The sequence below is a fragment of the Micrasema longulum genome, unplaced genomic scaffold (assembly GCF_059751315.1).
Source record: "Micrasema longulum isolate JH-2025_06_02 unplaced genomic scaffold, ASM5975131v1 h1tg000508l, whole genome shotgun sequence".
In the NCBI taxonomy this organism is placed as follows: Eukaryota; Metazoa; Arthropoda; class Insecta; order Trichoptera; family Brachycentridae; genus Micrasema; species Micrasema longulum.
The window spans coordinates 789,620-806,089 of NW_028277705.1; the positions used below are offsets into that span (position 1 = coordinate 789,620).

Genomic DNA, 16,470 nt, shown 5'->3' on the forward strand with positions numbered 1-16,470 from the left:
TATGCATATGAACAAGAACCTGGATGAGTGTAAGGTAAAAACTGAGAGAGATTGGTCTATTTAGATTAGATTAATGAATTGCCTTCTTATTTATAATATTTAATTACTTTTGCAATAGATTTTTGCAACACATAGCTGTCATATAAACTAACTTAAAATATAGTGCTGGATAAAGTGCATATAAAAACATGCCTAAGTGGGTCAATCAAATAAATGGTTTTGCCGAATGAACTTATGTTTTTTATTCAAAAATAATATTTATGTACACGCTTAAAATCATTTCACTATATTCATACTATAAAAGTCTTTACTTCAAATTTTAATACAATATTAGTTAAGTAAAAAATATGACAACCATTGCAAAATAAGTACATTTATTTTTCATAAAACACAAATGTGTGGTAAATTCTATAGAATGTACAAAATACAGTTTTATTGTTAGCTGGTAAAGTGCCAGCTAAATTAAACAGATTTTAAAATGCTTAATAGTAGAAATATTGTAAATCCAATTAGTGTAGATCCTGATCCAAGAAGAAGGGTCCATTTAAAAATATTTTCAGGCGTTGCCTAGTATGCAGGTGAAATAATTCAATTATATGAATCTCACCCGCAACAATAAAGGTTTCAGCTCTTTAACTTCACAAACATCAACAGATAGAAGAATCAAAGGAATATAGATGTTCAAATATAGGCAGAATGGTGAATGTTACACAGTGTGTAAAGTGACCACTTAAACCAGCCAACGACAGGTTTTAAGCCCTGTGTATGGCTAGACTTCTAAATTACCTTCTCTAAAAAGTTCTTCATCTCTTATTATTCATATGTTCTAAGCTTTTTATACTTGCTTATTTAAATAAATTCTTAAAACTGTTTCTTCATTTATTAATGTTGTTTTTGACTGAGTTACAGTAGATAGTTATTATTATACATGTATTGTTGCAATAAAATTATGAAATTGACAAGGTTTCTTATATTTTCTTTAAATATTTTACTAAAGCCTTTACACAATTCTGCTTCATCAAGAGTTTTCAAATTTAAAAAATATACAATTTCTTTGTTTGCCTTTTGTTGGAATGTTTATCTACAATGTATGAGGTTTAAGGCTGATTTGTGACTAGCTCAACATTAAATATTTATTTCAAAGGTGGATACTCAAAATAAGTGAGTTTTCTTCAACGAGCATCTGAAACACAAGACTGATCATCTTACCTACATCTGGGAAATAATCATAATACACTGCATTTGTATTTTCCACATTGGTATACAGTGCTTTATGGGCCATTCATTTTATGTGAATAAAAGTAAGAAAATGTTTATTGATTAGCAAGACAACGTGAAATTATTAATTTGATTTTGTATGTATGGCAATGATATTAGGAAATTCAAATATATGATAAATGTATTTTTCAATTAACTTTAATTATTTATTCATAAAAGTCCACACTCCTCTAGTTTTCCAAGTAAATACTTATGGTGTCGGCGTAATATCTTCAACCTCTGGTCGCTGATTTTATTTCTTCCTGTTAGTACTTCAAGCATTGGTCTTGTCATCTAAAAATTATTGTAATAAAAATTACGGTATTTCATTATTTTTTTTAATATTTATTTATTTTAACAAATAAAATAACATACATAATTGTATTTTTGTTCCCGCAAAGCCGAGGCTTGTCTGCGTGTTACATTACATTTAAAAAAAAAAAAAATTATAAAAGGTAGTGAGTGTCGTATGACATTTGCCGTAGAGTTGCAGTATATCAGGTATTTTAGGCGACCAATTACTGACTCCTGGGCCACTCCTGTTTTTACTTGTACTTTATTTAATATGTCTTGTATTTTCACAATTTTATTTCGATTGTTAAGATAGTTAGAGAGTAGTTCTTTATACTTTCCTCTGATCCCAGCATCGTTCAAACATTGTACAAGGCGAGAGTGATCTAAGGTGTCGAAGGCTTTAGCATAATCGACAAATATAACAATCACGTGTTTTTTTGTTATTTAATGCTTGGTTTATATTGTTCGCAAAGTCAGACAATAACTGTGTTTCGTTTTTCCTTTTTTGAAACCCATAATGTTCACAATTTATTATTGAATTCTTATCAAGATATTTTGTTATGTTCTGAACCAAGAATGTTCCAAATCTTTTATTTATACGTGCTAATATGGAGATAGGTCTATAGTTACAGTAATCCAAGTGAGAGTTTCCTTTGTAAATAAGCCTTATTATAGATATTTTTAGACAATCAGAATAAATCCCCTTTTCTAGACATATATTTATTATTTTACAAAGCACTAGCTGATGTTTTTCTTTACATATTTTATATCCCGTATTCTTATTGAGTATATATACACCTGGTGATTTTTGTGAGTTAAGTTCAGTTATAATTTTTTGTATTTGAATAGGCCTCGCATATGGGATGCGCAATGATTGCATTTGCTTTTTGACATGTACATTATCCAATAGTTTTAATTTTGCAGTTATGTTTTATTTCTTCTACTTCATTCACAAAACTTGAGGCAAAATTATTTTATTTCATTTATTTCTGTATTTAAGTCCATGTACTTCATGACAACGTCATCAAGGGAGTTTACATTTCTTCCTAATAGGTGATTTACGATTTTCCAGGTTTTCATCATATTTCCTTGGTTTTTTTTTAATTCGGTTTGATGATATTTTATTTAAGTTTTTTATATTTTTAGAATCTTAATTAATACCTTTTCAGCAATATGACCCAAAGCTATAGTCCGTACTGCGGCGTTGTGTTGTTCCGTAAGAAAGTCTCCAGCCATTCCAGATGTCTCATTAAAAAATGTTTCATATTCCTCTTCATTTAAAATCTCTGGTAATTGAACTAGTGTCTGAAAGATAGTAAGAGAAAACTGATGTTTAAAAACCAAAAACATTAATTAAATGTTACTAAATGAAAATTTAAATTGAATTCTATAAACTTCATAATAACCACAAATAATTAAGATGGCCAGCGCATAAGTGACTTAACCCACAAATAGGTATAAATTGACATGAGCACTGGAAAGTATCCATAATCATACATTTTATAAAGTAAAAGTGATTGGAGCCACTTTTTCTCATCCATTAATAAATGGCACTGCTCACACCTTTACCAGTTTGTAAACAGGGCGATGAACATGACTAAACTTTGAATACGATTATCTCAGTTTCACATGTTTGTGGGTTATGTCACTTCTGTGATCGCCTCAATGACCGCCGTCGGCCTCCGGTTCTATTACCGGTGAGAACACAAAAATTAAATGTGATTTTTTTCAAGCCTGAGTGGACTGTGTTGCAATTCAACACTGTAATTGGGCCTCGAGGCTTGTTGAGGTGCGAAAAAAAATGCACCTTAAATATAAAATAATGAATTTAAGAACTTACTTTTAAGCATGTAGAAAGGAGAGATGAATCAGGTTTGACAATTTCTAGTGGAATTTCTCGTCGAGATTGGGAAGATGTGGTATCTGAAGATTGAAAGCATGTTACCTGAACCTGAAAAAGTATTTGTAATAAAATGAATACACTGAAACGGAAAAAATAAACAATTATGATGATTATTTTTTTTGTAACTACCTCATGTGCTTTAGATCCTTGGTCAATGAGGAAAACAGCAAAAATAAGACCAACAAAACTTGAATCCATTCTCTGATACATTGCTTGAGTATTTAAATCTGAAAAAAATCATTATAAACTACTTTATTACTACATAGGCATATAATAATGAATTGTTTATATTAAAAATACACAAATGGGAATAGGCAGAGAGGATGCAACGCAAAATGCGTCTGTCTTGGCATACAATCCAAACTTATTCCAGTTCAATATTTTGACATGACAAGATTTAAGGTTTTGATTAACTCGATTATGCCAAGTCTGTATTAGATTCTAATAGCATGTGACCTGTCAATATGTTAGTGTAATTCTGCCCTCCGAATGAAGAGTGCAGTATCTCAGTAAGACATGTTTCTGAGAAAAAAATGGTTAGATAAAAGTTGTTTTTGTTGTAGTTTCATTTTAAAAGAAAGGAAAAAACTGAGAGATTAGTTTTCATATTAAGATAAATATTTTAATTTCAAAGATAAATTAAACTTAAACAAAACTAAATTAAAGATAATTATAAACTTAAAATCTAGTTACTGCAGTTTTACTTCCTGGATTTTATGGTTCATGAAGAATTATAGATAAGTGAGTTAAACTTAAATAAAGATCTTTTCTTCGTGATTCCGAATCTATGTATATTTAACAAAATGTCGTCAAATGTGCTAGATCTCTCTCTCGCTCACTCATCTCAACTCACTCTGCGTAAGGAAAGCAGAATTAGTATCCTGACAAAGAGAAGGATAAAGCGGTAGAAAAGTCGGCAAGTAGTAATGTGCAAATATTTGCTAACATTTATTTGTTTTATTTAAAGCTTACCAACATGAGATGGCCACACTGTGATGTGTGGATGGGAGTGGTACCAACCAACAACCCGGAGAGGTTTCCCAACCTTCTGAGCTAGCTTTTCTGCATATTCCGTGGCTTGAACTAACTGCCCTTCGGATATTTCTACCCTGTCGGGCTTTTTGTCAGAACGCCGTAGAATAATCGAGGCAGATATAGACACTCGAGTGGAATCATCATTTACCTAAAACATGAATAAGTCAACAATATTTTAACCTTAAAGTGTAGTATTGTTAAATTTAAAGAAATATAAATAAAATGCTATCATTATAAACAGCAATTATTATTTATTTATTTATTAATATACAAAAATTTATATTAACCAAAAAATAAACAGTTGGATTTTTTATATGTTACAACAGAGATGAATAACCATAGAATTAAGAATAGTCCGGAAACCGCATACGCACATCAAACAGAAGGCGACTCAACTACTCATAAAGGAGTAGGTTTACATTTTGACCCATTAGTTTCTTTGTAGACGTCGCTCAGTACGCAACTCCTGATTTGAATTTAACCATGCCGTGTTGTGTCCTTTTAAAGTGTAAAAATACTGCTAGGATCTTAAAGAAACAGGATGCAATCACATTTCAAGTGTAATTATCAAATGAATGTGTTCGTCACAAATGCATTACGTAAAAATTGAATTATTTTTCCATCTGTCAGATTGTCGAAGAAACAAAATGGAAATTTCGTTAGTATTTCCAGGGTAGTAAATTTTTTTACCCTACTTTGCTCATATAATAAGAGTTAAGTAATTAATTTTGACATTTTCGTAATTTATTTTGGTTTCGAATTAAATATCAAGACCACACCAAAACACAACTGGCGATTAAAAAATGACTAAATTTGCATTGGGCATGAGTTGAGCGTCATAATTTTAGAAGGCTCAGGGTAAATATGATATTTTTTTAACCTGTATTGGGTATTATTTAACTGCATATTTTGTTAATTTAAAAAAAACTTTTTTATTCTTGTAATTTTGAACATTTGCACTCTCGTACTAGTTCAGTTTGTACATATACATACATGTAATTTTTTAAACTTTTTATATTTTTTCATTTTTCTTTGCCAGGTTGTATAATGTATATATCATTTTGAATTTATTTCCATACCTAGTATTATGTTTATTTTGTTATTTTTAAATATTTTTCATACCTTTTTAATTTGTAGTGTATCATAATTTTTATTCTGCTTTTATAAATAATGTTATAGTTTAAAATATAAAAACGTCTTTAAATGAATATTGTTATCTGCATGTCCCTAAATGAGTTTTTTTTTAAAAACTCCTTGGGAATATTATATAAAATTATGTATAATATGTTTTTCAATTGAATAAAAAAAAACGCAGTCTGACTTTTCTTCATCAACACGCATTCACGTATTTTCTCCATAGATTGAGGCACTAGAGCAGTGATTTTTGCACGATTTTGGTTTGTGCACGATGAGGCCTCTTAGCCAATCACACGTGGAGATAAAACAAAAAACAAACTCTTATAAGGAACATATAAATAGCTTAAAAAACTCCAAAATAAATAATGTGTGTAATTAATTACGAAAAAAATGTTTGTTCAACCAGCTAATAGCAGGCAAGCTAACGTTCGAGCAGGACAACGTCTGTTGGGTCCGCTTGTATTATATAAATACATATAAGTTTATACATATAAAAATGTTATTTTCATGGATATATTTTTTAATAATCAAAGAAAATACATTTTTTTAAAGAACAGTAAGTTATTGTAAATTGATTGGGAGTAGGACAAGGATGCATGAAGAGAGGATAAGGAGAGGAAGGGAAATGTACATATTTATTATTATAATGTCTACTAAGTTACATGATACATTTTTAGTGTAAATTTTAAATCTGACAGAGTGATGTTTGTGTAGTCTATGTCTTTAAATTTTGTATTGTACACTGAAAAAGTCCTAAGAAAAAAGCATTTTTAACATACGATGTAAAACTTATTGGTACATGAAACAGGTGGTTATATAATTGGTTAAAATTATAAATATCAATATAACAAGTTATTACATTTTTTTATTATATACTATAACTTTTTTTGTTTGTATATGTAAAATATTCACAAGAGTTTTTTATAAAAAATATGAATATTAAACAATAACATAAGTGGTGAGATTTTGTCTCCCTTGATGTGCGAAAAAATGCCCAGTGAAAGCTTAAATTATTACCCAGCATACTGCACATACAGTGCTTACAATAATGAGGGTTAATTATGTGGTGTTTTTTTTTTTTAGAAAAAAACAGGAGGTTTTAAATTTCGCGGGATAGGAGAGTCCTATAGGGAAATATCACATACTATAAATACCGATAAAAATGTATTTAGAATAATTAATTGTATTTTTAAAATCAATTTGAATATAGTGGAGAATTTCATACATAAATGTAATAAAGAAATTCAATACAAATATGTTAGCAGAAAAACGGGACGTGTTCGGCCTTGGTTGTTGTGACATCAAGATTCATGAAATTGTTCTACACAAATTTAAATGGCAGGAACAAATAAAAATGAATCGTGACATATTAGGGGCGTGGCCAATGGAATTACCGTTTTTGCGGGAATTCAAAATTACAAATTTAAAAGTATTTTTTATGCTAATAATTAGCAAAAAATTTTTTTTTTTACTGGACAGTATTTCATAGACCTTTATTACTTTAGAAATATAAAAAATAATATCATGATATTTCTCAATTGTCAATTTTTTTTTTTTTTAGAAAAAAAGAAATATTTGTGTTCTTATAATTTACCCAAATATTTCAATTTTGGTGACCATTTTCAACGAGTTGTAAATGACTAACTATTAGAAAATGGAAATCAAGTTGGGGAAAATTTTAGCATACTTCAGGGGCATGTAAACCAACAAAACAAAAAAAATGACAATCGGACTCTCGAAACCTGCAAAATTTAAAAATTCCCTTTATTTTCTGAACACACCTCGTATGTCCAAATGTTTGTAGACAAGTTTCTGTATTTGTCCCTAGGGAATTTTCCGAGATATATAAAAACAACGAACATTTTTGAAAACGAAATATGTAAGTCTAGGTATTTACAGTATGGTCTGTCATTGGCTAATTTAAGTGATCAGTTAACATTGTAGCATTAATAGATCGAAATCATAATTGGTTCAAACATATTGATAATGTTTGTAAAAAAGTAGCTGCCATCAGATACAAACTTGTCCGAGCCCCCAAATTCACATGAGGAGTGACGCTAGAGATTATGCGGCAAATATACTTAAGAGCTATATCGCCTCTGATTACATATGCCACGAGCGTCTAGGCGGAAGTGATCCTGAAAAGGGTCGATTGTAGAAAAGTGAAATCCATTTAATGACAAATAACCATTCGACCACGCAAGGGATACAGAACGATTTATCTGGTATCTGCTCAGACTCTAAGTGGTTTTATGCCACTTGACCTAAGAATCGGAGAGCTCGCCGAAATATATGAGATGAAGAAAAGTCTCACTTTTCAAGATGTCCCAAATGATAGTCTCTTCCAGGGAGTCACAGACTTCTCTCCCCACATTCTGTGGAAAAATATAGAATTGATCATGGCTACAATGATCAGACTCTATCTGAGATGGAATAGAATGAATTGAGAATTTTCACCGGTGGCAGTCTTTTGAATGGCAAAGTTCGTGCAGGGTTTGTACCCTTTGATGGCGTTAGAGAGCTACCATCTTGAAAACTTAAACTCAATTATTTCTGTTTCAGGCAGAACTTTTTCCAATAAAATAAGCACTGATCTAAGTAGTCATTAAGAAGAAAGCAACTTAATCAATGGAAACAAATAACTATCTTTACAGATTCTATGTCCGGTGTGCAATAACTGATCGCAATACGGTTAACACTATTGTAATGGACATCCAATTTGAAATTCATAAATTAAAAATCAGAATATAAAACATAATATATATTGGATGGGTAAGACGACATAGCGGAATTATAGGTAATGAAAGAGCAAATGAAAAGGCTCAGGAAGCTATGCATAAAAGGACAGTTCCCAATTTTGCAAAGTTCGTTTTTAGTTTTGTTAAAAGAAAAATTTGAAGCAAGACTGCAACTCTGGAACTAACAGTTTTTGAACGGAACCACAGGACAGGAAACTAAAATATTCTTTACTTTTATGTTTATGCTTTCAATTAAAGGAAAAAGCAGCATATAAACTTTAATCTCGCACAAATTCTTAGGGGCTATGGCAGGTTTATGAGCTACTTGCACCATTTTAAACATTCCCAGATCAACAGCTGTCCATGTGATGTGGTAAACCCCTCAAGAAGTTGATGCATTGCCCCCTTTTCAGCATCGAAAGGCATAACCTAGAGGCATGACGCAGAAGCATTGGTGAAGATCTAAGGCACATCCATTCCGCAACTAGTTACAATGACTTGTCACAAAAAGTTAGAAAAGTACAGGTAATAAGGAAAACAAATGATAACAGTACAAAATGCCGTGATCTTTTCAAGTAAAACAGAAAGCATAATGATGTCTATCAATACTCAGGCTTCTCTGTGGTTTTCCCTTCACTAAGCAAATGCAGAGAAGTTCATTTAAAGGTCCACAGCAGAATTTCCCTCATTTCCCAACACTTCTAGATAATTCTAGCCAGGAAACAAAATCCATTTTTGAAATAAAAACCTTGTACATTATAGGCAAGGTCAATAAAACTTTAACTCCCATATAAAAAATGATTTTAAAAAATAGTAACATTTTTATAAGAAATAAGACTATCTTTAGGTAAACAAAATTCTGACCTGTCCAATAAGTAATCCCATAATTTCTTGTTTCTCTGTCGAAAGCGCATGTTGCATACAAACGGTGAAAACATCACTAGAAAGACTAACGTTTTCCAACATGATGAGTTAATTTGCCGACAAAACTATCAGTGTTATTTAGACCTGAGATTATATTTATGTTATCTATTTAAAAGAAAATTCATTCAAAATATGTTTTAACGCCAAACATAGCCAACGTCATTTAATTTTTAAAAATTCAAAACTGTGGGCATAATACATCAACACCGATCACAAACTAAAAAAAACGCAGATTTGACACTTTGACAGATAGCCCACAGGTTACAGATAACTCATACCGACTCATACCATAGACAATATGCACAGATTAAAAATACTAGTAGATAATATTAAATATTTTTTGAAGTAGATACTGGTTGATTAATTAGAGCTAACGCGATCGCAAAACAATCTACAGGTGTTAATTTTTAAAATGGTTATATTAAATTTTAACGAAATACTCTATTTTCTCTAAAATCCGTGTTAGACAAGAGGGTTGTGCATATGAAAAAATACAGTGGGTTGAGAAAATGTAATGTATTAATTTATTTTTACACGAGTGCATTTTTTATTATAATTATATTTTGTGTTCATCGTTTTCGACAAACTAAATAATAGAAGGGCTATTTTCTGCCACTATTTTTGGTAGAAATTTTTTGGGAGTGTACGTATCAAATAAATACATAACATTTTCTTAAATGCTTGTTTTTTTTCTTTGTAATCCAAAGGGGATTTTAAAAAACAAAGCACATTTGAAAAAAAAAAAAAAAAGATTTTTAAATCAATATTCTGTGCATGAAAATGTGTTTGTGTAAGTTTTGCGAACGTGCGAACAATAAATAATCGACCTAAACATGATTAGATGAAATGAAAAAACGTATTTATAAACCAGTGTTTTTAATCCATTTCTTAATACCTATTCATGGAATATGATTATAATATTATATTTATTTACGATTAAGAAACGCAATGAAATTCAGACGAACGCAGAAGCATCCTGTGAATATGTTATTACCAAATCATTAGCAACAAACAAAACAATAGTAATCTATGTCACGCTCATAAGCGCGCCATAGCGCAAGAGAGACAGATATTATTTTCAAAATGCGTATGCCGTGCGATGTCATACTATACGCTTATTCACATATACTACACAATGTGTTTGTGTAAGTTTTGCGAACATGCCAGATTTAAATAATCAACCAGTATTTAAGGTAGGTGGGTATATTTTAAATCATCAAAGCGTCGTTTCCACACCTTATACACCTAGATGCATAGATCATTACATCGGTACACCAACCGCAGCTTATAATATATTTTTTGCTATACAAAGGTAAGATAGTCAGTTTAGGTGAGGGATTATAAAATATATTCGTGTAAAAACACCTTAAATAAGTATTTCATGTCAACCATATCGGGAATTAAAACCAAAATCACTAGCATGGTATTCGTCTGAACAAGAGGTTGACGTTTCTAATAATTTTCCATAAAACACATCTAAGGTCTACAGTAAATTTTGGACGATATATTCAATGTATGTTACTTTTATTTGGATGGCAGAAAGCATTTTGAATTCTGTGTACAATCCAGTCGTGCTTATTTTTATAATATATTTACAAATTCAACGTGATTACAATCTCGCTTGTATCTAAAAATAAATGTCGTGACATCTATATTTATTTTGAAAACTGGATTGAAAATTGTAAAAAAAAATCCATTATTTTTACTATTTTCCTTGCATAATGGTGTATAGATTCACCAATTTCATAAAAAAGTACGTAGGTAATTAATGATTATGATACGCATTATGATAATTAGTTTAATAATGCACGAATTAATACAATTGTATATTAAAAATAATCATGATGCAATATATATACGACGTCGACGTCGTATAAACCAAAAAATATTCACTTAAAATGTCGGTTATGTTTTTTTTTTATATAATAAACAGAGTTTTGAGAAATAAATCTTATTAGTGACCACTGATTCTTTGGGCACACAGCATAACATAAACTTATTGTTAGGTTGAAAAGCAAACAAGTCTGATCCGTTACGCTTAGAAGTGAAACTTCTGGCTTCTTGCATTTATTATTTGAGGTGATTTTCAAAACACTGGCGCTTTACAAATTATCAAAATATACAATAATAGCTGTATAAAATAGATAAGAGTGAACTATTTCAATCAATCTCTCTTCAGTTGGACACATCACCTCCGCATAAATGTTTTCCTCTACCCGGCTATACCACAACCCCCTCTATAAGGGTGTAGAGGTGGTTTTGGCCATACTCGTTTCTTCAGTCACTTTAGTCTTAGCAATTTTTTTTCTAGAATTTTCTTGAAATAAATTAAAAAACATAAACAAAATTACTCATCAGCCATAAAAAGGGATTAAATCAATAAAATATTCTCTTTACGTTGGCTAACCTGCGGAATTTAGCTAAATTTTTGACATTAGTGGTCAGCCGTGTGGTGTGTTTTGTGAATTCTGTTAATTTCGAAATTATTTCAATATTTGGTGAGTACTCACTTGATAAACTTACTAATTGTTAGTAACTTTATTATGCTTAATAATTTTTGAAGTTTCACGTTGCATTGTTTGGTAAATATGTCGTTTTTACCTTCCTCTATGCTTTCATCCAAAAACGTTGTTTCTATCGATTACACACTGGCTTGTTTATTTAAAATGCTTAAAGGAAATTCAAGTTGTTATCTTTATAAAATATTTTAACTCTCTAAAATCGCACACCAACCGTTTCTGCGTCTTTTAAATCGCGAAATGGATATTTTTTTATAGTATCTACATTATTTACATATTTAAGTGCTGCTGGAAAAGTATAATTTTTGTTGTCACACGTTATCTCATCTTTGTGTTTGAAATGAAATATTTTAATACGTGAGCGTCAACTCACAGTTATACATACATATATTCTAAAATACACGTAATTGTAACAACATTCTAATTCAAGAAAAGTATATTATGATTTTTATCTGGAAGTGATAATAACTATCTGCATAACAGATAATTAATAATATTATAATATAAACCCATAAGTATAGCTTAAACGGGGTAAAAATTAGACTTTTCAAGTCTACTCCCAGTTTCAGCTTGAATTTTATTTTGTTTAAAAAATGGTTAGCCGATGTTAAATGTAAGTGCAGCGACAATAAATATATCATTTAAGAATTAATTTATGAATAGATACGTTTACCTGCCACATTGTTATTTAAATCTACAGCTGTTTCAAATATTCACTTTAATCAATGAAATCTACATGTTTGTGGCATTCTTTGACGAAGGTTTCAATAAAACCATTATGATGAAGGACATTACAACCTTAAATAATTCAACATGAATATTCTTCAGGCATAGAGATCTTATACAAATTCTGTCACCAACTTAATAGAAGCTCAAATTTAATTGTTTGTTAACTTACTAAAATCAACTAACCAATTTTTAAGAGATTTTTTTTTATAAAATATAATTTTATACAATTATTGACTGGATTATCTGAAACTCAAGACTTGTGTTGTTTAAGAATGTGTAAATATAAATAGTTGTAAATAAATTACTGTCATCTTCTTTATATATATAATTCCTCTATACGTGTGATGTCACCGTACTCCTCCTAAACGGCTTAACCGAGAAACATAGATCTTCGCGCTGTGCGTGTTCGTCGATATTAAAATTTTCAATCGAATATGTAAAAAAGAAGTTAGGAGCATAAGTGTTTAATTCATCGATCTACCAGGGTTGCATTCGAGGAGAATGCATTTGCAAAAAAATGGAAAGATGTTTTTTTGTGTATAAAAATAGTTTGTTTTTGAATGTTAACATACAGTATTTGTTTTTTGTGGATCTCAATCAGATTCTTTCCTTAAATTCCTTATAATTTCTACCCATTAGTTTCTTTTTATTGGATTTTTGGTAACACTAAAATAATATTAAATGCAATACATTTAAAAAAATCGTATTCATACATAAGTACACCCCTTTATTGGCGAGACGGCCGGAGTTTGACGTTTGCAAAAATAATCCCATATTTGAAAAAACATTTATTTTATGTTTTGGAATTCAATTATAAACAAGTACCCAGGTACCTACTTAAATGAAATATTTTAATATTATCAATTTTAAGTTTTGGAATTTTATCACAAACAAGTAGTTAGGTACCTACTTATCAATGAAAAGTCTTTTTCCAAGCTAATAGCAGGGAAGCCAACGTTCGGGCAGGACAACGTCTGACGGGTCCGCTAGTTATAAATAAATTGTCTTGATTTGTCTAAACCTAAAACAATTTAACAAATTACTACAAAGATGGAGAACATTTTAGAGAAAGAAATATGGATGTCCAGGCATTTACAGGGCTTATAACCTGTCATTGACTGGTTCGACCCTTTATATGACTTATTTTGTTTTGATTTACGTCTTGAAACCCCAATGAAACGTGGTATATAAAAAATAATTAGCCTATTGCATTAAAAAAGGTTAGTGGAGCACTGATCTACCATTGTGCGTTATTACGATACTAAGTATACGAAATATTAAAAAATAAGTACCTCAATACCGGTGGTATAGTATATTTATGTACTACTATGTTTTAGGTGTCCTATAAAGAGTTAATTTTCCATTTTACGCACTGTGTAACTTTCACCATTTTGCCCATGTTTGAATATCCATGTTTCTTCGATTCTTCCCTTTGTTGATTTTCCACAAACATTTAGACAGACTCAAAAAACTAAAATAATTTTTTTATAGCATATAAGATGTGGTTCGGAAATTAAAGTTTTATGAATGTATCTCTGTGATGTGAAAAATAAAATAAATAAATAGTAAAGAGAAATCAAAATCTGAAAAAAAGTACGTTTCCCTAGTGAGGAGAACTCTGAAACTAATTTTGTGTATAAAATATTTTAAATAGTATATTAATAAAAAAATAATAAAACAATACCAAGATATGTATACCCGCTTAAGATTTTCCATGAATTATATTTTTATACCTAAATTTGTTGCAACAGAGAGGAAAAAAAATATTGAGAAGGGAATATGGAAGTCTAGGCATTTACAGGGCTAATGACCTGTCATTTGCTGGTTTAAGTGGCCACTTTACACACTGTAACATTCACCATTCTGCCTATGTTTGAACATCCACATTTCCTCAACTCTTTCACCTGTTGGCTTTTGTTAAGTTAAAGAGCTGAAACCTTAATCAAGTAGGTGAGATTCATCCGGCTGAGCTGATTCACCTGCCTACTGGGCAACGCCTGAAAAAAAAAACAATTTTTATACGTCTTATACCAGTCAGTTTAATCAACAATGTTTTAAGTATGTAGACGGGCTGGATTTTCTCCTTAGGGAGTTATTCAGATCTAGCAACAGAGACGGAAAACATTTTTGAGAAGGGAATATGGAAGTTTAGGCATTAAAAGGGCTTATGAACTGTCATTAAGTATATCTGTATTTTTATACCTTTTAAAAAAGATGTATCTAAAATATAAATGTTATTTTTTCTGAACTAGCATTAGATGAGATTTCTCCTTTATTGTTTTTTTATTTGTTACATTATATAGTATTTTCGAATAATAATATGAAGTCATAGCCGGCCATCACATAGGCATAAAAGATGCTCGCTCTAGCCCGCTTTACAGTAAATCTTAAGAACGCAACAATTTATTACTAAACATTTTAGAAGTATAATGAGCCATAAGGGTGGACTGCTCTGTAAAAACGTCATAATAAGTACATCCGAGGTTCTCCCTACACACACTCTCTGTATTTATGAAATGGCTCTAAAATACCTATCGGACCTTTGTATTAGGGAAAATACATGTCAAAGAAAATCTACTCTTAGGTCAGCATTTGATTCAGGCAGAGGAAAACTTGCGAAATCCGTCGCTCCCCAATCACTAGATTCGGAGATCGTGCTTTTGCCGTTGCCGGCTCCTCTGCCTGGAACCAATTGCCTTCAAACTTACGAATCATCGACAGTCCTAGTCAGTTTAGGTCCCAACTAAAACTGTATTTCTTTAGTTTATCATACTCTCAATTTTAAATCAGAAAATATAATTCGTCGCTTTAGCTTAGTTAGAATGTAAATTTAAGTATACAATAGCAAAGCGCCCTTGAGGTGACTTTTCACAAAAATGGCGCTATATAAATCAGCCAAATATTATTATTATTATTTTTAACTAGTCTTTTCAAATTTCTTGTTTCTTCATTCCTAAGTTTAACTGGAAACATGTTGAACTATTAAATTATAAGATATTTACTACTCTTGACGCCACTTCTAATGACGAATATTATTTTTGATATGTAGCAGGTCAATTTTTTTTTTTTCAAAATTAGAGTTGTTCATTTTATCAATTAATTATATGCCTCGGCCGATGAAAGTTTTTTAAAACAAATAATAGAGAGGGAAAACATTTTTGAGAAGGGAAGGAAACCCTCTCTGTTGCAACAAATTTAGATCTAAATAACTCTAGATCTAAAGTCCAGTCTGCAAACATTTGAACATACTCAAAACATTGTAAAATAATAAAAATTCAAATTTTAGAATTTCAAACCTTTAACTTACTTCTGCGTGTTTTATTTTCATTTTATTTAATTACACTTTAAAAATAGATTTAAAATACCTTTCGTTCTCGTTACATTTTTATATTTATATAGGTATCTGTATTGTTACACCAATTGCAATAAAATAGTTATGTTTATTATGATTAATCATATATTAGGCCACAAAACTGCATTTTTTTTGTGGTCATTGTTTATTTACCTTCCTTACACACTTGTCATGCGCACTTACAGGCTTGTTGCCATGTGGATTTTTTTCCAACCAATATTCTAATGTTGAAAAATAAATAATGCCACTGCCCACTCACTTGTGGTATCTAAATCGTATTTCGATATCGTTTTCGCTTCACACGAACGAACACAGTGACTCGTCTGCTAACTACTCGTCCAACTAATTGTGTATGGACGACGTCTAAAAATCAATACCAAGTTTGCAGAAAAACCTATTTATATTAGTGGTCATTCCATAATAGTGCTATTTAGACTTCCTTAACTTAAATACGAAAATGTATAAAAAATTTGGTCATAGTAACAATATTCATTAAAAATAGAGATAATAGAAACAAATTAAATAAATAAAAAGTAAAATTCGTTTAACCGCGTGAGGCCGGCTCTCAGCAGGTTTTTTTTC

The 16,470-nt window shown here is 30.5% G+C and overlaps 2 protein-coding genes across 6 annotated transcripts in view; one reads left to right on the top strand and one right to left on the bottom strand.

Moving 5' to 3' along the window:
* Window positions 1-217: 217 nt before the first annotated feature.
* Window positions 218-9,590, bottom strand: LOC148280992 (lys-63-specific deubiquitinase-like). Of its 2 annotated transcripts, XR_015822458.1 has the most exons (7): window positions 9,229-9,590; window positions 4,427-4,637; window positions 3,584-3,681; window positions 3,392-3,502; window positions 2,713-2,856; window positions 787-1,551; window positions 218-567 (listed from the first exon to the last, which is right to left on the bottom strand). XR_015822458.1 is itself a non-coding variant. In XM_088227514.1 (6 exons), exons 1-6 carry the CDS (start codon window positions 9,328-9,330, stop codon window positions 1,429-1,431), a joined length of 789 nt encoding a protein of 262 aa, XP_088083640.1. In that variant the 5' UTR covers window positions 9,331-9,590; the 3' UTR covers window positions 218-1,428. The 2 variants fall into 2 exon arrangements, 1 of the variants encoding a protein (XP_088083640.1); XM_088227514.1 differs by having other exon boundaries at window positions 218-1,551.
* Window positions 9,591-11,688: 2,098 nt separating this feature from the next.
* mrj (DnaJ heat shock protein family (Hsp40) member B6 mrj) overlaps window positions 11,689-16,470 on the top strand; it is a 125,812-nt gene continuing 121,030 nt past the window's right edge. Inside the window, exon 1 of one of the 4 annotated variants that reach the window (XM_088227516.1) lies at window positions 11,689-11,786. The gene's annotated coding sequence lies outside the window, so the exon portion shown is untranslated. The remainder of the gene's footprint in view (window positions 11,787-16,470) is intronic. The other 3 variants (XM_088227519.1, XM_088227522.1, XM_088227518.1) reach the window with 3 other exon arrangements.

Excerpts from the sequence above, each read along its gene's own strand:
- LOC148280992 (XM_088227514.1), bottom strand. The coding sequence starts at position 9,330 with ATGTTGGAAAACGTTAGTCTTTCTAGTGATGTTTTCACCGTTTGTATG. Across the intron at positions 4,638-9,228 it reads TGGGATTACTTATTGGACAG|GTAAATGATGATTCCACTCG; the intron begins GTCAGAATTTTG and ends TTCATGTTTTAG. Across the intron at positions 2,857-3,391 it reads TCCTTTCTACATGCTTAAAA|ACACTAGTTCAATTACCAGA; the intron begins GTAAGTTCTTAA and ends ACTATCTTTCAG.